The 22,384-nt window shown below is 37.0% G+C and overlaps 1 protein-coding gene across 2 annotated transcripts in view; it reads right to left on the bottom strand.

The window, feature by feature from the left end:
• Positions 1-22,384, bottom strand: part of ubr3 (ubiquitin protein ligase E3 component n-recognin 3) — a 153,953-nt gene that overhangs the window by 96,965 nt on the left and 34,604 nt on the right. For both annotated transcript variants that reach the window (XM_089132997.1, XM_089132996.1), the window contains exons 20-24: positions 18,958-19,099; positions 14,487-14,591; positions 14,131-14,325; positions 3,857-4,302; positions 621-709 (exon numbers count right to left, since the gene is read on the bottom strand). In XM_089132997.1, the coding sequence (XP_088989123.1) occupies positions 621-709; positions 3,857-4,302; positions 14,131-14,325; positions 14,487-14,591; positions 18,958-19,099 (977 nt within the window). The remainder of the gene's footprint in view (positions 1-620; positions 710-3,856; positions 4,303-14,130; positions 14,326-14,486; positions 14,592-18,957; positions 19,100-22,384) is intronic.

Genomic DNA, 22,384 nt, shown 5'->3' on the forward strand with positions numbered 1-22,384 from the left:
ACTAACGCAAACACAAAATAGGACACCTGATAGTCTGAAAAAAATAATACCTAATTTTTTAAAAATAATACCTCTCAGACTACATTTAACACTTTTAATGGCCTTAAATTTGACAATTTTGATTTATCACTTTTTAATACTTTTTAAAACCCCGCGGACACCCTGGCATCACTAGTTAAAACATATCCCGATTAAAAATTGGGTAACACTTTATTTTGGTAGTCCACTCTAGACATTCTACTAACTATAAGTAACTTTGCAACTACTACTATGTCAACTAACTCTCATTATAGTATTAGTAGACTGCCAGCTTAATATCTGCTAACACTTTATTTTGTTGGTCCCCCAACAGACATTCAACTGACTACAAGTAACTTGGCGACTACTTATTCTCCTAACCCAAAGCCTTAAATCTAACCATAACCTAACAGTCTGCTATAATATACTAACACTTTAATGAGAGTTACTTGACATGTAGTTGAAAAGTTCCTTATAATTAGTAGAACATCTAAAGTGACTATCGAAATAAAGAAATACGTCAATCATATAAACATGAAACTAATCATCTACTAATTAACAGCTAGATAAGCTCATCAAACTCAGCTCATATTCAAGCTCACCAACATCCATGGCAGTCTCCATGAAGCTCTTCTGCCTTGAGGCGAACTCCGCCAGCAGCTTCTGCTGTCTCTCTCGGGCCCTCTGACGCCTGCAGATGTCAAAACGCAACTTATTTGCATCATTAACTTTAATTATTAAATATTATCATAATCAGATTACATTAGATGACATCCGCATTTGACCACCATTTACTCTTGTCAGATTTTGAGGATGGGAATATATCATTCTCAGAAGTCATTAAGTCCAATGGAAATCCTCATTACTTAGAGATGCACTGACAGAAATTATGTATATTTCATGATATTTTCAGATAACCAATATGGTGGCCATATCATAAAATGTAAACTATGTGTTTGATAAATAAATAAATATAATGTTCATGCTATTAGTGATTACGTTACAATGGACAATATTAAAAATTGGTTAAAGGGGGACAAGAAACAGCATGTTGTGTCACGTCTATACATTTGAACATTGTTTTCTATGAGTTTACAGACATCGCACACACCACCACTCACCCGTCTGTGTGTCCGCAGTACACAGCTACGAATGCAGAGGCTGTTCGAAATTATTTCAACTATGTCACGACTACTCACACAGTTTTCCATTAAATATTTGTCCCAAATCATAAGTAATATTCATAATGACATCACCCTAGCCTGGAAGAATGTGTATAGTGCATTTCTCAGCAAAACGTGAATAAAGTCTATATGCGTCATATAGAGAACTACAATGAAATAGATCACTCTTTTTAAATTTTAGATTTAGATTTCCAAAAATCCCATTCAGTGAAAAAAAGCCTGTATATTTATTTCACAAATTGTGTGTTGTATGTTCACATTAGCCCTTTTCACACAGCAATCCCAGTAATATTACCGAAAAAAGCTAGAACGACTTTACCGGTAAATTCGAAAATGTGCTGTTCACAGACGCAACACTCTGTGATGATGTCATTAGCCGGAAGTTTATGCCTGGTTGCTAAAGAAGGCTAGTTAATTTATCATACGTGACAGTTGTTGACAAATCTGTACATCCACCCGGACGAGGAGAAGCGCTTTAGTTTCGGTATCACTCCAATTTGAAGACATATATAAACAGTGCTGAGTAAATGCATCATCTACATCATAATGTTATGAATGGCCCATGGCCCAAATCACTTCTTACAGCAGAGCGTTCTGACCTCATACATAGAAAATACCAGTAATCTTCATTCCGCATTCACACAGCACATACGTATATTGGAAATTAACTTCCCTTACTGGTAAGTTACAGAAACCAATTTACCAGTATATTCAAAAAGCTCCTTTCACACATGATCTTTTACCGGTAATTTGACAGTAAAGTCTGTATGTGTGAAAGGGGCTATTGTCTATCTGTGTCAAATGTGCAGAATACGTCCTGAAAAGTGAAGCCAAAGCATTTAAATCGCCCCCTGGTGGCTGGCTGCAGTATGTCATAAACCTCACCCTTTCCGTGTAACCAAATTACACTTTTTTTCTCTCTCCCAAAGATGGTTTCTGTCATTTTAGGTAGTTTAGGACTGTTCATTTTTACAATAAGTTTTGTTTTGGTTAGTTATTTGATTTTTGTTCACACCCAAGCGATTTTCGCTGACGATGAGGCGAGTGAACATGCAAATTCATTCCCTGACATTAGATGGTGCTTAATGTAATAATATCTTGCTTTGCATCTTCCGTCTTCCGGCAGTGTAGAAAGTGGCGTACATCTTCTTCGCCGTTACGAATGTGTGCTTGGTAAGACGGTTTTGTGTTTGAGTGCCCCAAGTTGTGTTTTACTGTAATTTCAGAAGCACCAGACACATGAGCAAAAGCACCAATCTCATTGGTCAGATAGTTTATGACACGGCGCGCGGCACATCAAACCAAGAAAAAAACAAAACCAAAAAAAAAAAACGAAGCCAAGCCGTGTTTTTAAAAAAAAAATGACGCTTTTACGCATGACGTTTTTCGCATCGCTGTGCACACTCACATTGGCGCCCTTTGTTTAGTCACGAGGCGTTAAACGGTGAATATCGCACGCAAAATTCATCCTGGTGTGAACAGGGTGTGAGGGATCACTTACTTACTTACTTCAATGGCGTCCTCTAGAGCCAGACCGATATATCGGCAGACCGATATTATCGGCCGATATTAGGCATTTTCCAAACTATCGGTATCGGCAGTTATAATGGCCGATAAATGAATATTTCAAAAATAAAATAAAAACGGACGAAACACGCTTGGATCATGTCATGAGTGTTGGAGTTGTATAGTTTGTCCACCAGAGGGCACTCTACACCGTTCCTGTTGGCAACACTCGTTGAGTTGGTCACGATACATACATTGCTTGAATAACAATTAAAAGAACATCCCCATCAGTTCTCTTAACTCAAATAAGCATGACAAAATTTGTGACTATCATGTCCAGTTTAAAAAAATAATATATCGGCCGATATATCGGAATATCGGATTTTAAAACCCCAAAAAATTTGTATCGGTATCGGCCTTCGAAATCCTTTATCGGTCGGGCTCTAGCGTCCTCTGTAAAAAGCTGTATAAAGCTCCTAGATTACAATTTTTTTGTCTACCGAAATTCTTTTAAAGATATTTTTGCAATGTTTCATCCGTAGAACAATCCAAACAAAACTTTAAATAACAGAACAAATCCCACTGAAGAGATGTACGTCTATGGCCGTGTGTCCACCAAAGCGCTTTTCCACGTGCCTGGCGTATGTTTTCAATTGTTTTCAATGGGAGCACCACGTTTTTTTAACGCCACGAGCGTACCGAGGCGCTGAGCGTTTTTTTCACGCTGAAGCGCAGAGCGCCCAGCGTTTTTACTGGTCGCTGGGAGTTGAAAAATGTTCAACTTTGGATAAAACGCAGCGCTCATCACTGTCACATTTTACTCAGCCGTCCAATCACAGTGGAGGAGAGGCGGGACTAAACCACACTGACCAACTGTCACAACATTCAAACTGTGTTGCAGATATTCTGTATCATAGCAACGAAACTTCTCTCTCAACGGAAAAAACGCTGTGCTGCCAAAACGCTCTCAAGCGCCCAAAGCACAGCGTCTAACGTTTTCAGCTGGCTAAAAACGCTTTGGTGGACACACGGCCTATCCCTCACAGCCTCACTTTCTTTCCCACTAAAAATCCAAGATGGCGCTGGAGTGAATAAGGTCTAATCAAATGGAATATGAAACCTTTGACAGGGAACACACACACACACACCTCTCTTCCTTGTCCATACTCTTCTTGTCTCCAGGACTGTTCTTCTTGGGAGGTACGGGTGGACACACCTTTCCACAGATTTCTTGTAGGCATCTCTTGCTGTGCCGGCTACGCGCAGCAGCTTTGGCTAAGATTCTTTCGATGGCTGTTAACCCATCTCCGTGTGCGTGATTGGCCGGATCCACCTCGGCCAACCAGCTCAGAGACAGAGAGTTCTGCTTGGCAGACAGTTTCTGGTGCAGTTTGACCAGGAGCGACAGCATGCTCTCCCGGATCTCCAGGATCTCGGTCACCAGCTGCGGGGGTGATCCGGGCGGGAGCCACCGGGAGGACGAGGACTTGGGTCGCACCGCCTGACTGGCCTCGTGGTTGCTGCGGTTAATGATCTCCTGGAATTTCCTCCTGCGCTCCGCCACGAGACTGAACACTTGAGCTTCACGCAGGTTCTGAGGAGAAACCACAGACAGAATAAACTGGTAGAATGACAATTACACATATAGGCCACACACACCAATGTCACACTCATGGTTGCGTTGAGAATATTTGTTTGGTCGTAGTCATTCAGAGTAAGTAGTCCACATGCTAATGAAGTAATATTGAGGGTGAGGCAGTGTGTTAAATCATTGTAATGCTCAATCTGCTTTTATAATACAGCTTTAAAAGAGTAGTTCACTTTAAAAAAAAAAAAAAGCTGATAATGTACTCACCCCCATGTAATCCAAGATATCAACGTCTTTCTTTCTTCATTCGAAAAGAAATTACGGTTTTTGATGAAAACATTCCAGGATTTTCTCCATATAATGGACTTCATTGGGAACCAAACGGTTCAAGGTCCAAATGAGAGTTTCAATGCAGCTTCAAAGGGCTTTAAACGACACCAGACGATGAATAAGGGTCTTATCTAGGGAAACGATCGGTCATTTAAAAAAAATAAATAAATAAAAAAGTTTACGTTTTGGAAGCACAAATGCTCACCTTGCTCTCTGTGATGAGCGTTCGTGACTCTCCTGTTCAAACTTGTTCATCAAAATGAACAAATCTTTTTCGAGTCATGACTCGAAGGGTCCTAGATAAGACGCTTATTCATCGTCTGTTGTCGTTTAAAGCCCTTTGAAACTGCACTGAAGCGGTCTTTTGGACCTTGAACCGTTTGGTTCCCAATGAAGTCCATTATATGGAGAAAATCCTGGAATGTTTTCATCAAAAACCTTAATTTCTTTTCGACTGAAGAAAGAAAGACATGGACATCTTGGATGACATGGGGTTGAGTAAACTATCAGCAAAAGTATTTTTTTTAAAAGTGAACTACTCCTTTAAGTTAAGTTCAGATTTAAAATTTTTATTTGTTTATTAATTAGTAAACATTTCGTGAGCTTAGAATTATAAGGTTCTATCTCCGTTTAGGGTAGTTCTGAGATATTGAGCATCAAAGTTTTTACATCCCACCTGGCAAAACTGTAATGTAGTAAAATTTTCTATTATAGCTTTATCTATTAATCTTTTTTTTACAAAAATAACATCACACAGGCATTAATAAACAACTAATGGATCAGATTATGTCAAAAACTCAATTTCGACCAAAAGTGGAGATAGAACCTTATAATTCTAAGCTCACGATTTACTAAATGTTAATAAACAGAAGTTCTAGTAATAACTACTGTAGGTTTAAAAAGCTTGAAGTACCAGTGTTAAACAGTGTTCAGTCGCAAACCAATTACACCACTTGCCCACCACGGCACCACCCACCGTCGTTTTGATTTTTTATAGTAATAAAAATCGATTAGTTCAGTTAGATAACAGACACTACAATTAAAAACTGAATGTGTCTGCTCAGTTTAGAGTGAGCCGAAAGAGTCGCAACACAGATCAGCACCAGGAGTCAAATTTCATCAATCACGGGACGAGTCACGAGCTGACTGACAAGACGATGGCGGAAGATTTGGTTTCAAATCTAAATGTAAATCCGCCTATTTGGCAAATGGCAATATTTTGGATTTAAACCCAATGCTAATAGGGAACCTGCAAACATTAATGAGGCAATCTGTAAACTTTGCCTGATGAAGGTGGCAGCATCCAGAGGTAACACTTCTAATTTACACACACCGTGTACGTCAATAAAAGTTCTGTTTAACATGAGCGAGTTTTAACATTGTACGTTTTTTTGTTGTTGTGTTTTTCATTAGGATAAATAACGAACCCACCATTGAGGCAATTGCTGCCCCTGAATTGCCGCTAATTCGACTTGCAACAGCAAATCCATGTCTTGAAATTTGTGTGTGGCTCAAATGAGGATTTGGGATTTCTGAACCAGTAAGCAGCCTCACAGAAACACCACTTTGTGCCTCATAAGAAACAGTTATTAGCAAGCGACATTTGCTGCCCAATGGGGGAAACAGAAGGGCAGGAAATTAGATCAGAGAAGGACTTCAAACAAAATACACGAAGGTGGAGTGATGAGCTCAAGGTTGGACCAGACAATGGTCTTAAAAATAGCAAGGTCCATGCGTATCCTTAAAAAGTCTTAAATTAAGATTTATGAAATTTAAGGCCATAAAAAAGCCATAAATATCTTAAAATGGAATAAGAAAGTCTTCTCAAGAGGTCATAAATAAGCAGACAGAAATTCAGAAATCGTGATGTAGCAAACTGTGATTTAATTAATCGTGAGCGCCGCATGTTTCAAAGTAAAAGTCTTTATTCTGAGGCCCAATTGGAACCCAAACCCTTGCGATCTTTCTCAGCGCCCAAACTTTCGCGACCGCTTTAACTGTCGGGTAGGTCTGCTGAGGAGCTCGTAGGCTCTCCAAAGTGTGCATCAAGTGAGCATATCGGCCGGAAAAGGGCCACTCCTGAGCACCCTTCTGAAACCTAAAATGGGGGACAAATGGGACAGCCTTCGGTCTTATGGATTTAAATGGACACACGGCACCCATTCAAGTCCACAAGACCGTAAGTGCACATGAAGTGTGCCATTTGGGACAGGCCAGGGACTAATAAGCTCAGTATAGGTTGTAAACATGGGTAACCGGAGTAACCACTATATTTCCAATTTCATAAGCATCACCTACTGGTGGTCAGAGAGATAACTTATTTTCATTTAGCCCATCTCCTGTTTTTGACAAATGCAAAAACTGACTTATTCTTACGCAGCACAGCATATACGCCATACCTGTCAACACTCCCGTTTTTCCCGGGTTTCTCCCGTTTTTTAGCTTTATCTCCTGGACCCCTCCCGGTTTGTTATTAAACTCCCGTAATTTGCATGGCCCAAACTCGTTTATGAATAATCGGACCAATATGTTGGTCTAATGTTGACCAGTTCCCAGATCTTGTATTAAATGCATTATATTCACACAATCCACACACCATACACAATTTCAACCCGTTTGTCATCTCAACCTGGCAACCTATAGCCCAGTTGCGCAGTCGCGGAAAGCTCAATCCGAAAGCTCAGAATTTAAACTAAAAAATGTTTGTGAAAAAAATATTTTATTAACATGGTTTTGGCGGTTTTAGAGTTCTAATGACGGTACCGTCACACCTCTAGTTCGACGGCGGCATCCATCTTTGTAAATGTACAAAATCTGCTTCACCGTAGCTGTGCTGTCGTCATCGCGTAAAGCCCGCCCCAAAGTTTATGATGATTGGTGCTGCGATTTCCACAGATGAGCTTGAATGAGCTCTTTGCCAGACTAATTTACAGAGCAAATCTAAATTTGCCAGAAGTTGTCTTGGTTTTCCCAGGCTAATGTATAACCATTTATATTTTAAAATCATTTAAATATAAAGCACTGATAATTTAGTCTTAAAAATGGTTTAAAGGCTGAAATGTGAGCTTTAATCACAAAATTATTTTTTTAAAACCTGCATTATTTGAACTCGTTTAAATCACCATTTACAGTCATTTTACAGTCAACAGACAGTCCCACTTTTTATTTGTGCAGGTCTTAAAAGCCTTCATTTTAATTTAAAAACCCTGCAGATACTCTGAAATAGTTACTCTTTTTAAAAAAATATATATATATTCATGACATTTCTGACACCTGATTGGCAGAATATATTCTGGAATCACAATAATAAAGGACAATTCCTTCACACATAATGAAAAACTAACCTTTACTGAACTAGTCAGTTGTCCAAAGTGTTTAATTAGCATGCTAAACTCATTGAAGCAAATGAATATTTAATAATGAGCACAATAAACCACTGACCGCGGTGTCTCAAGACTCATTATACCACCATACATAACTCGAAACACATGCAGTTAATGAAAACTTCCTCTCATCTCAGAGCTCATTTGAAACACGAGTAAAATCACATACTATGAACACAACTTCACAAAAAAGAAACAAACCAAGCAGGAGAAAACTGGACAGATCAAAACACAAAAGACAAAACAACAACCGAAAACCCCCAAAAAATAAACAAAACAAAAATACAAAATACAGAAAACAAAGATACCAGTGCTCTATTTCCTGTGCACTTATTTATAATTGGGTCAAGGGCAGGATGCTTGTTATGTGTATCTGGATCTATTAATTCATGCACATCTATAATATGTGTATTTTTCTTTTTCTGAGAACCGATAGATTGAATAAACCTCTTCCATGATAAACATTTCCAAAAGTTACATAAAAATAACTTAAGTTGTCCACTTATCACACACGCACATACATATATATATATATATACATACATATATATACATACATATATATATATATATATATACATACATATATATACATACATATATATATACATACATATATATATATATATATATATATATATATATATATATATACATACATATACATATATATACATACATATACATACATACATATACATATATATATATATATATATATATATATACATATACATACATATACATATATATATATATATACATACATACATATACATATATATATATATATATATATATATATATATATATATATATATATACATACTAACTATGGGGGCCAAACAGGAAATAATGAAATGTAATCCCGAATATATAGTTAAAACTCCGAATATATAAATGTAATCCTGAATATATAGTTATAACTCCGAATATATAAATGTAATCTTGAATATATAAATGTAAATCTGAATATATAATTGTAAATCCTGAATATATAGTTATAACTCTGAATATATAAATGTAATCCTGAATATATAGTTATAACTTTGAATATATAAATGTAATCCTGACTATATAAATGCAAATCTGAATATATAAATGTAAATCCTGAATATGTAGTTATAACTCTGAATATATAAATGTAATCCTGAATATATAGTTATAACTTTGAATATATAAATGTAAATCTGAATATATAAATGTAAATCCCGAATATATAGTTATAACTCTGAATATATAAATGTAAATCCCGAATATATAGTTATAACTCTGAATATATAAATGTAATCCTGAATATATAAATGTAAATCTGAATATATAAATGTAAATCCTGAATATATAGTTATAACTCTGAATATATAAATGTAATCCTGAATATATAGTTATAACTTTGAATATATAAATGTAAATCTGAATATATAAATGTAAATCCCGAATATATAGTTATAACTCTGAATATATAAATGTAAATCTGAATATATAAATGTAAATCCTGAATATATATTTATAACTCTGAATATATCAATGTAAATCTGAATATATAGTTATAACTCTGAATATATAAATGTAAATCCTGAATATATAGTTAACTCAGCATGTGAGCTCCTCTCAATATTCCGCTGTATCCCAATGCGCTCCACATTGTTGGGGGCTTTTACCATTTTGCATAGGTGGCCTCAGCACAATGTTTGTGTGATAATAGGCCATTCTTTAAACTTTATTATTTTCAGAAAGATTGTCATGGATACAGAGACAGTTGAAACAAAGGCAGATCTTTATTTTACAAAAGCACAAGGTGTTGGTGTTATTGTGAATGTACACAAAATAAAAGTAGACAATATGTTGTTGTCTTACACACTAATCTGTATGGCCAAAATTTTAGAGTTTCTTCCGATGTCATTAAAGAAAAATCCATCAGAACGTGCTGGTGCGTTCATTGTCAACGCAGTCTCATCCCAAATAGTCATATGACTGACGTTTTGGGACGTCTTTTGACCATACGTCAATATTCGCCTTTTTAGGGCCCCCTTAAACGTCGGTAGATGAGGTTATGGGATCCTAACTCTACCCCAGACCTAAACCTAACCCTAAACCTAACCCGTCACCTAACTTACGTTAAAGGTAAAGCGTCAGTTGTATGACGGCCCGGGATCGCCATTTACCGACGTTTAAGGGGGCCCTAAAAAGGCGAATATTGACGTATGGTCAAAATACGTCCCAAGACGTCAGTTATATGACTTTTTGGGATGAGACTGTGTTGTCATTGTACAGGGTTAGAGAAAAGTTTTTTTTTAGTTAAAAGCCCCCAACAATATTTTAAAAAAATAATCAACAAAGGCTATAGTACAGTAGCCTACGTTACACTGAGATTTCATGTCGGAGCTGGATTTGAGCGCTTGGGCCGTGAGCGACTGAGTGGAGCGCATTGCAATACAGCGGAATATTGAGAGGAGCTCACATGCTGAGTTATAACTATATATTCAGTATTTACATTCATATATTCAGAGTTATAACTATATATTCAGATTTACATTTATATATTCAGAATTCTAACTATATATTCGGGACTTACATTTATATATTCAGAGTTATAACTATATATTCGGGATTTACATTTATACATTCAGATTTACATTTATATATTCAGAGTTATAACTATATATTCGGGATTTACATTCATATATTCAGGATTTACATTTATATATTCAGAGTTATAACTATATATTCGGGATTTACATTTATATATTCAGATTTACATTTATATATTCAAAGTTATAACTATATATTCAGGATTACATTTATATATTCAGAGTTATAACTATATATTCAGGATTACATTTATATATCCGGAGTTTTAACTATATATTCGGGATTACATTTCATTATTTCCTGTTTGGCCCCCCATAATATACATATACATATATATATATATATATATATATATATATGTGTGTGTGTGTGTGTGTGTGTGTGTGTGTGTGTGTGTGTGTGTGTGTGTGTGTGTGTGTGTGTGTGGTTTTTTTTTTTTTACATGAATGATTAACTGTCATGAATGTAAAAATTAAATGAAAATCAAATGAAAAATAGGGGTTACCTTGAAAATATTGTTACCGTTACCAGTTTAAACCACTTTTTTTTAATGTAAGAAAATGTCAAGAATACGACACTGCATTTCTAAAATTTTTCTTCCTGTTTTCATCATCCCAGATATCCTTATTTGACACAGACCAATTGTCATTACCCCTCCCAAAAAATAGTGCAACAAGAAAACGAGCAACAGGTCTTTGAATATTGCAAAAGAATACAGAAAAACAGAAAAAGGTGCAGTGCTTCTATTTCAGACCATTCCATACTTGGTTATTCAAAACAGAACTCTCGAAATCATTCCACATCACTTATAAAATCATTCCCAAATCCCTCTACCTCTCTCCAATTTCCTGTCAGCCGTCTGGAACTCTGAGGATGGAGAGTGATGTCATCAAAACAACAGGATATAGAAATCACCTTTTCCACCCCCCACCCCCTCTTGTCTGCGGTGACCCGGTCTACAAACCATGTTTCCACAATATTTCAGACAGAGCAGTAATGGGCCCTATCATACACCCTGTACAATGCAGCGCCAGGTGTGGCGTAAGTGCTCTTTGCTAGTTTCAGCCCGACGCAATCATCATTTCTACGTCCTTCGTCACGTTGTTTAAATGGCAAAAAACGAGGCGTGTCTGGTCTGAAAACGAGGTGTGTTCAGGCTAGAGCCAGACCGATATATCGGCAGGCCGATATTAGACATTTTCTAAAATATCGGTATCGGCAGTTATAATGGCCGATAAATGAATATTTCCAAAATAAAAATAAAAACGGACGAATCACGCTTCAACCATGTAATGAGTGTTGGAGTTGTATAGTTTGTCCACCAGAGGGCACTCTACACCCTCCCTGTTGGCAACACTCGTGTATAACGTGCCACATCCGAGACACCCCTCGCTGCAGCCTGTAGCACGATGACGTAGCTGGATGGTCCAATACGTAGTGGATGGATGTGTGTTTTGGTGACGTCATGTACGCATGCGCAGTGTCGATCTCTGATTATAATTCTTATGCATTGGTTTTGAGTGATATGTAAGCTCAATATTGTACTGAGATGATGTTCAAACTGTGTAGTATAATACTGTTAAATAATTATAAGTAATTATTGATGAATAAGTAAGGAAAATGCTAAAATAATAACAGCATGGGGAAAAATTTTGTAGCTAATAATAAACTCGCATTTATGTTATACATTCAGAATTGCGAGAAAAAAGGTCAGAATTCTGACTTTATAGCACACAATTGCGACTTTATTTCACGCAATTCTGTCTTTATAACAAGCGATTGAGGCTTTCTTTCACCTAATTCTTTCTCTATAACATGCGATTAAGGCTTTATTTCACCTAATTCTGTCTTTATAAGATGCGATTGAGGCTTTATTTCACCTAATTCTGTCTTTATAACATGCGATTGAGGCTTTATTTCACGCAATTATGTCTTTATAACATGCGATTGAGGCTTATTTCAAGCAATTATGTCTTTTATAACATGCGATTGAGGCTTTATTTCACCTAATTCTGTATAACATGCGATTGAGGCTTTATTTCACCTAATTCTGTATAACATGCGATTGAGGCTTTATTTCACCTAATTCTGTATAACATGCGATTGAGGCTTTATTTCACCTAATTCTGTATAACATGCGATTGAGGCTTTATTTCACCTAATTCTGTATAACATGCGATTGAGGCTTTATTTCACCTAATTCTGTCTTTATAACATGTGATTGAGGCTTTTCAAGCAATTATGTCTTTATAACATGCGATTGAGGCTTTATTTCACGCAATTCTGACTTTATATCTCACAATTCTGAGAAATAAAGTCAGCGAAAAGTAGCCTATACTCGCAATTGTAAGGAAAAAGTCTCAATTATTAAAAAAAAAGTTTTATTCTGAAAGCTCTGAAAATAAGAGCTTCGCTCGTGACCATATTTAAATGTATTCTTGGAAGATCAACGATTGTTCACCAACTCTCTAACTAGGCCTATGATTTCTTAATGTGCATGTGCCATCAGCGTTTATCACAGGATCGCGTTAAGTCTGTTTAGAGAGAACGGTGTCATCCCCTAATTTAATAACAAATTATCATTTCGACAGAATCAAAACTAACTATCTGTGAAATAACATTATTCATGAACCGCTATAAATCAAAAACAATCTGTTACATTAAATTAAAGCTGCTTTGAAACAATCTAAATTGTTAAAAGCGATATATAAATCAAGATGACTTGACTTGACTAGTGCGCATGCACGCGTTACAGGGTCCAACACGTATTGGACCGTCCAGCTACGTCATCGTGCTACAGACTGCAGCGAGGACCTCTTGCCACATCCTGCAACCTGCTGATCCAGCCAGAGAGAACCAGTTATGCATTATCATAATATTTTAGTTAAAACTCATAATTAACTACAAATAACTAATGTTAGGGAAATCTGTTAATATTTTGTTGCGCATTTTTGAAATAAAAATAAAATACTAATAATATCGGCCGATATATCGGATTTTAAAACCAACAAATATTTGTATCGGTATCGGCCTTCAAAATCCTTTATCGGTTGGGCTCTAGTTCAGGCGCATTGATATTTTGAGGAACTGAAATAGACTGTACCATTGACCAACTGAAACCTGGTCTAAAGTCAATGGCGCAATATTTTTTTTGTTAGTAATGTGCGCCATTAAAGGTGGGAATACTTTGTCCTTGAGCTTTAACCTCGCGCAAGAGCAGATCCCTTTCCTCTTAGGAGAAGCGTTTATTTTTCTGCATGCAACTGCCGTCATATAAATAGCGAATCCGAGTGCAACTGGCTTTTAAAGGGAATGGGAGAAGAGACTCTGATTGGTTTACTGCACGTTGCGCCCAAAACACACCCACAACTCATTAAGAGAATAGGGACAACACTATTAGACCATGCACCGGGCGCGCAGAACATATTTCCCGTCGTTAAACTAGCAAAGGTGGATTTTGTGTGCTTTAGATCATGCTTTTAAATTGGTAAAACAGGGCCCAAGAACTCAAGAGGAGCATCTGGCTCACCTGTCCGAAGGTGGCGCTCTCAGTGCTGGTGCTGGGTGGAGTTTCTCTCTCTCTCTCCCGCTCTCTCTTTCTCTCCACCTCAGGAGCCGTCTCTGGCACTCGAACCCGCACAAAGTTGATGACGTGATGGAGGTTAGACAGCAGGCTGGTGCCTGGGAACCAGCTGTCGTGGCAGTGCTCCTCGATACAGGGCTCCTGAAACAGAGTGAGGAAAACACAATGGCCTGGAATACGGGAATTTGTGCTTTTAGCTTCGAGCCTGCTACACGTAATCTAGTCACTGGACTAACCGTGATTGAATTAGTCAAACGCTAATAGAGTAAAGTCTCTTATTTACGAAAAAACAAATTGTTTACCTCCTCCACTTTGTCATCCTGGACCTGATTATCCAGTCCGAGTTCTATCAGGTACAGCACCATACACAACACATGTTCAGACATGTTCTGATGATCCATCCAGATCTAAACAAACAGAAACAGACAACAATTCATCACAGATAACACTCATTTAATTCTAGTGAATGACCAGATACAGTGATGTGAATAAGTTTGGACACCCATGCTAAAGTTGCCTAAAAAGAGGAATAAAAAAAATCATCGTTTGGATATTGATCTTAATGCCTTAATTAGAAAAATGAGGAAAACTCCAACCTTTAAGGACACCAATTTTCTTTGTGAATGAATAATGTATCATAAATAAATAAATGTTTTTCCTTAAAGGTGCCATCTGGAACTAAAAATCTACAAATATTCCATATTCCATAACAGATGGGGGCAGTATACCTCCAGAAAATGTGTTGTGCCGCTGCCGCACGCACTCACGTCTTCAAACAACACAAACGAGCGCTGTTTTGCTCTCTTTCTCCGCATATTATTCAAATCATTTGACACGATAGTAAAAGGTCGGAAGACCGCAGTTTCACGTGGAGCATTTGGAGATTTTTAGAGATCAGAGACTAAATGAACAACATCTCAACACTAAATGATGAAGACCGACTCATAGACGCCTGTCTCAAAAACCAGCTGTTGCATTTCGACGATATGGGAAAATAAAAGCCTGCAGGCTATTATTTTAAGTTTACGGTATTCGTTTTGTTCATATTACACTTTTATTGTTAGTTTGAATTAATTTGACAGACAGCATTCGCTGATGTTGATCAACCTAGCGAAATTCAGAGCTGCCAGCTCTCACGAATTCACCGTGAGACACACGCAATTAACACTTATGCCGAGTTCAGACTGCATGATTTTAGCCACGATTTTGGCTCGCCGACAGGTTTTGAGAAATCGCCGACAAATGCCCGAAATCACAGGCAAATCGGCGCTCGTTCACGCGAGTGACAATCACGCAGTGTGAATGAACAAAGACGCGAACTGAGAGAATCACCGACGAGTCGCCGACGCCCGTGAGATATTTGGCATGCTAAATATCTGGACCTGTCGGCGATTCAAAATCCTGCTGTGTGAAAAGTGTTTTGACTGAAAACTACATCGGCGATCACCGGCAGCCAGTGAGAGAGCAAGATACAGAGCAGCAGGGAGTTCGGGGAGGAGTTATAGATCACATAAAATGAAGATAGCTAAAGTAATACCAATATATAAAACCGGAGATAGACGTATACTACAAAACTACAGACCCATCTCGTTGCTTCCACAGTTCTCTAAAATATTGGAAAAAAATTTTTTTCAGAGACTGGATGACTTTATCGCCAAACATAGTATCCTATGTGAGCAACAATATGGGTTTAGAGCTGGCAGATCAACTTCTCTTGCAATGATAGAATTCATAGAAAAAGTTACAAACGCAATGGACAGAAAACAATATGCAGTGGGGATATTTCTAGATCTTAAAAAAGCTTTTGAAACTGTAGATCATAAATTATTGATTAAAAAATTACAACGATATGGCATTAGAGGAATTGCACTGACATGGTTGTCTAGTTACCTGGAGAACAGAAAGCAGTATGTTGAAATACAACACAACAAATCACAACTGTTGCAGGTTACATGTGGGGTGCCACAGGGTTCAGTGTTGGGGCCATTATTATTTAACCTCTATATAAATAATATATGTGAAGTATCGCCAATTGTAGAAACCATTCTTTTTGCTGATGACACAAATTTACTATGCTGTGGTGAAAATTTGGAGAAGCTACTGGATACCATGGAAAAGGAAGTGAGTAGGATGAAGATTTGGTTTGATGAAAATAAACTAACATTAAATCTGAGTAAAACTAAATTTATAATATTTGGGAAACTGACACGGATAAAAAACTAATGATAAATGGTATAGAACTAGAGCGAGTATCTGAAATAAAATTCCTCGGGGTAGTTATTGATAACAAATTAAGCTGGAAAGCTCACATAAACTATATTAAAACCAAAATATCCAAGTCATTGGCAATATTAAATAAGGCTAAAGACTTATTGAATAAGGCTTCTCTAAATATGTTGTACTGCTCCTTCATACTCCCGTACATGACTTATTGTGTGGAAGTATGGGGGAATACTTGTGAATAATTTGTGTAAAACAAATACACACCCAATCTTCATCTTACAAAAAAGGGCTATTCGAATCATACATAAAACTGTATACAGAGAACCAACAAACCCATTGTTCATTAAACTCAAAATATTAAAGTTCAAAGATTTGATTGATTATAAAATTATTCAAATTGTCTTTAGAGCTCACAACAACCAATTACCTAGAAATATCCAAGAGCTTTTCCAATTACGAGAAAACACATATAATTTTAGAGGAATATCAATGTTTAGTAGACCGCAGATTCGCACAAACACTAAGTTGCACTGTATACCAACCCAGGGTGTTATACTGTGGAACAGTAGCAACAATGATTTAAAATTATGTAAAAACTTATTGCAATTGAAATATATGTTTAAAAAAAGAATCCTTGATGGATATGAGCTGGAACAGTGATTTTTCTTTTTTCAACCTTAGGTAAAGTAAACCTTAGATAAGTTAGTTTAAGTAGTTAAAATATTATTGAAGTGGGGATAGGACAAGAAAAGTTATTCTAACTTCTTCCTACCCCCTTTGAACATGATTGTTGTTTGGACTATCTGTAGATGATCTTTTTTTCTTGATAATGATGATTAACTATTTATTTTTTTACTTTTATTCAGTTTTTGCTGTTGTGTTTGTTTGTTTTTTTAACATGTTCAATAAAGAGAATTCAATTCAATAATCAACATATCAACATGATATGGCATTGTTTCAACAAAAAAAGCTTCTTCTCGGTCTATTTGGACACAATAAATGGAAGAAAAATTAGTAGAAATTTGGCAGGAGCACTCGTGTCTGTTTCACCAGCTGTACCACAACCGGGTCGAAAAAAAAAGTCTCACGTGAGAACTCCGGTCTTGCACGTGTGGTGTCGCGCGCGTTGCTGGCCAAGATAGTCATGCAGTGTGAAAAGAGCAGCGACCTGACTACTTTGAAAATCGTGCAATCTGAAAGAGCCATTAGCAAGCAGGTTAGTTAAGCTCTCAGATTCTGTCAATTTTATTATGCAATTCAAACAATAAATACCGTTTTGGCGCTTGTACATGTTACACCACAGATCCCTAGCGCACGTGAACCGATCATCTCTACTAGCTAATGGAAAAAGAACCCGAACACTGTTGAAAGATACAGTATGCTACAACTTACCAAAATATATTCCTCATGCATAATGTCAACCAATCATTTTTTGAACTCTTCCCTGAACTGAAATGTAGTAATGGGCTGTATTTCCACACGACTGACATCAGGTTCAAGTACACACACAAGCCGGCGCGAGCGCGACTCACTCGTGTACTGCAGTTTGGCTGGTGGTAATGTTGCCCGGCCGCATACCGCCTCCCATGGCCGGAACTGGTATTACGACACCTGCCGGGCTGGGGCTAGTCATTTAGCATGCTAATTTAGGTTTATATCTCGGCAGCACTATAACTTGTCAGTTTTTGAATTACATCATTGCACTTATTTCTTCTCATTCTTTTGATGCGTGTAGCTCATTTTTTGAATATTTTTACCTCAATTATTACATATGGCACCTTTAAAATACAGGGTGCATAAGTCAGGGCACCCCTATGTTAAATTCCCATAGAGTCAGGCAGATTTTTAAAAGCCAGTTATTTCATGGATCCAGGATAATATGCATCCTGATAAAGTTCCCTTGGCCTTTGGAATTAAAATATCCCCACATCATCACACACCATTCACCACACCTAGAGATTGGCATGGGAAACTTTCCATAAGATCATCTTTCAATGCAAATCAAACCAGCTATTAGGCTAACTGAAGTAAAACCATGCCAATCTCATGGCATGGTGAATGGTGTGTGATGATGTGGGGATATTTTAATTCCAAAGGCCAAAGGAACTTTATCAGGATGCATATTATCCTGGATCCATGAAATAACTGGCTTTTAAAAATAAAAATCTGCCTGACTCTATGGGAATTTAACATAGGGGTGCCCTGACTTATGCACCCTGTATTTTAAGGAAACACATTTATTTATTTATGATTATGATTCATGATTCATGATGATACATTATTCATTCACAAAGAAAATGTGTGTCCTTAAAGGTTGGAGTTTTCCTCATTTTTCTAATTACGGCATTAAGATCAATATCCAAAAGATGATTTTTTATTCCTCTTTTTAGGCAACTTTAGCATGGGTGTCCAAACTTATTCACACCACTGTATCTACATATAAAATTATGCCGAGCGGTGAAATCAGTCATTAACTTAAGCTCAAGCATCTTGTAAAATTAACCACACATATAACTGCCAGTGCTTTTCCTCAGTGATACTAAGATTCACCTTATAAAGCAGTGTAAAGATGACGATATGCAGAGTTTTGCAGTGCAGCAGGCGCACCAGTCCTCTATAGCAGGGGTGCAGCGGGGTCCTCTCCTTATAGGGCGGCCATGGGTTCCCTGTATTAACACCTGACTGTTTCAAACTGCAAAAGAAAAAAAAAAATACTTATTAGATATAATACTTATAGATATAACACAAAAGGAGATAGCAGATTGTTATAGATGCTCTTTTCATTTTATGTTAATGAATGGGGAATAGGGCTGGCGATCTCCAAAATGACAAAAAGTACCATCCAGAAATCATACAAGTAGTCCATAACTTGTGTGCTATGGACTTACAACAGTCTTACAATAGCTTGAGTGAGGAACCGATCCAAAATTAAAAGTTATTAATATTCTGAAAATATTTTCAGATTTTAGATCTGACGTCACTGACGTCATAGCCTCTACCTGTCCACCACCACGGTAGCTTTTAAATTGTGCTTTTTTTGACAATGTTACATCTTTTACATTTTGGAGTTAACAGACCAAGTCTACATTGACTTTCCATTACATGAAAAAGAGTGGCCAGTACATTACCAACATTCATGTTGGAGTTGAAACTCAAGTTCACTTCTTTTTTTAAAAAAAAAAAAAAAAGAAAATTATCACATAATCGACTCGCCCTCAAGTCATCCTAGGTGTATGTGTCTTATTTCGGCCAAACACAATCATAGGAATAATTAATAATATCCTGGCTCATCCAATCTTTATAATTGGCAGTGAATGGTACCTTAGATTTTGAAGCCCAAAAAAGTGCTTCCATCCATCATAAAAGTAACCCGTACGGCTCCAGTGGGTTAATAAAGACATTTTGAAGCGAAGCCATGCATTTTAGTGAGAAAAATATCCATGTTTATAACTTCATAAACTATAATCACTGGCTTCCGGCAACAGCCGCATGAGAGTCTAGTTCCGGCAGGAGAGTGACCTCTGACCCGACGAATAGAACCCATGACATGCAAACAGCTGTGCTTACAAATATTACATTTAGAGTTAAAGCCACAGCGGACACGAACGCAGCTGATAAAATGCAATGTTTGAGAAATCCTCTCGCTTTACCAGATTTACATCACTGACTGCATTTGTGTCGAAAGGAATATGGGATATAAAACATTTTGTCCTCTTGACAGGTGATCCATCATCCAGTGGCCGGACACAAGAAACTCAAGCAACATATTCACAAACTGACACGGCCAATGTCACATCCAGTGGCGTACCGCTGAAAACCACTTACACGTCGTCTTGGATTAAAACGTTCACCGCTTGTTGATCTTGCAGCTACTGCAAAAGTATAATTTGACCATGCCACTGAATTCATAGAGAACAGAAAACACTTTTAAAGTCAGCATGATATCAAAAATGGCTTTTTGGCTGACATCCCTTAGGCCGTGCAGGCTACTGGGGAATGGTAAAGCCCACGGTTCATGATGCAGTCAATTCATGATGGATAAGATCGCAGTTTGGACATTGAAATTCATTGTTAATCACTAAAAACTAACATATTCCAGAAGTAAAATTACTCTTGATTACAGTTTCATGTTTATTAAAAATAATTAAAAAAATAAATACATAAAAAAAAAAAATCAGCTTGTCTGTAGCAAAATGTAAATGTGAATAAATGTAAATACAGGATGAAAGATATTTTAATATACAGTAAAACTGCTCAGATAAAAAATAAAAACACGGGGATCACGATTGTTCTACGATCCTGAATAGGCAACTAAACCAAATAACATGTTATAAAAACATAAAAAATAAATAAAAAAATAAAAAAAACGATTATAATAGTAATAGTTTCAATTACTTTTTAAAAATCAGTTTAAATGAATGATTCAATGACTCTCTCAAAGATTTCACTAGTTTCATTGATGAATCAGTGTTTTTTGATTCAATGACATACATTATTAACAGTCTAGTGTCGCCACCTACTGGCGTAACAATGTTATAGATACAATCTTTATTTGAAGCGTCAAGTTATTTTCAAAAGGTGATTTACTTTGTTTCACTACTGTAGACAGCAGTGTTTTTATCTAAACTGTTAACTTTTATACCAGTACTACTGTGATAATCTGAATGTTTGTAACAGAAATAATGGTATGTGTTTTTGAAAAGAAAAGTTTATGAAGCCGTTTAAAAAAAAAAGTGTGCTCAAGGGAAATTTTACATCTTTTTTTATATAACAAACATGCTCAGGAAGTTTCTCCTCTGTGAGGAATCTCTCATAATCCATATGTTGATTTGGGCACTGTTTACACGAGAACGCTCGCGGGTGAAAACGTAAAAATATTTTATCGGAGGTGCCTTTCGTTTACACGGCGACAGTGTTTTTGGGGCTTTTAAAAAGTGAAACCACCCTGCAGAGTGGAAATCTTAAAAACGCTCCACCGCCGCGTTCCTGTGTAAACGGTAAAAACGCAAAAGTCTGCTTGACAGTGAAAGTTGAATGCAGGCGCGCGGACTTGGTCAGTCCCTCCAGAAAAACGCGATTATGCGATCGCTGAATTCAACACAAAATCAGCCAAAGTCCGCTTATTTATGCGGGGGCCGCATTTTTTTCAAATATGCCGCATAAATTGCCGATTTCCGTGCAAAATATGCGGGGTTTGCATGATTTTATAATCCTCGCATTTTCGTTGCAAAAAAGCCACATATATCTTAGCAGAAAGTTGAAAAATGTTGCGTTTGCTTCACACAAGAGCAGCCATTTGTCTGTAACACGTTCTACCGTCACAACGTTACTTAATAAACAAAATAAGATAAAGGAAGTAGCATCAAACAGAAATTACCCGCACACATGGGGTGTTCGACAGTTCAACAGGGAGCGCGCAGCTCTTAAAGGGGCCACACCTTATTTACACTCGTTACAGTCTGAAATAAAACAAGATGACAAATTAAATATTCCCAGCACTTTCTATGATGTAGTATGCTTGCTTATCAAAGGAAGTAAAAAGAAATGACTCTTTACATTAAGGTAGTAGCCTAGTGAGAACAGGGTGTTGGGGGAAATCACTTTTTTTGTCTTTTTCAAACCGCAGTTTTTGCAAGTTCATCGCATAAAACTGCATAAATATCCCGCATATTCCATCGCATTTTTAAAGAAAACGGGCCGCGTAATCAAGGATTTTTGCCCGCAACAATCACTAAAAAACGCGTTTTTCTGGAAGGACTGCTTGGTGTTGTTGTGTGGCAGTGCATCACATCGCCACCTAGCCGCCTGGAGTGCACACTACAATGAATTTTACACACTTTTGCGTCACCATATGCACGCGGATTTCCCATCCAAAACGCTCGTCTAAACGCAAAATAAAAAGTGATAAAGCAACACCACTAGGGCTGGGCGATATGGCCAAAAAAAATTATCACGATAATTTTTTTTATATCAGTCG

Source organism: Pimephales promelas, chromosome 7, assembly GCF_988280905.1.
Source record: "Pimephales promelas chromosome 7, fPimPro1.hap1.1, whole genome shotgun sequence".
NCBI lineage: Eukaryota > Metazoa > Chordata > Actinopteri > Cypriniformes > Leuciscidae > Pimephales > Pimephales promelas.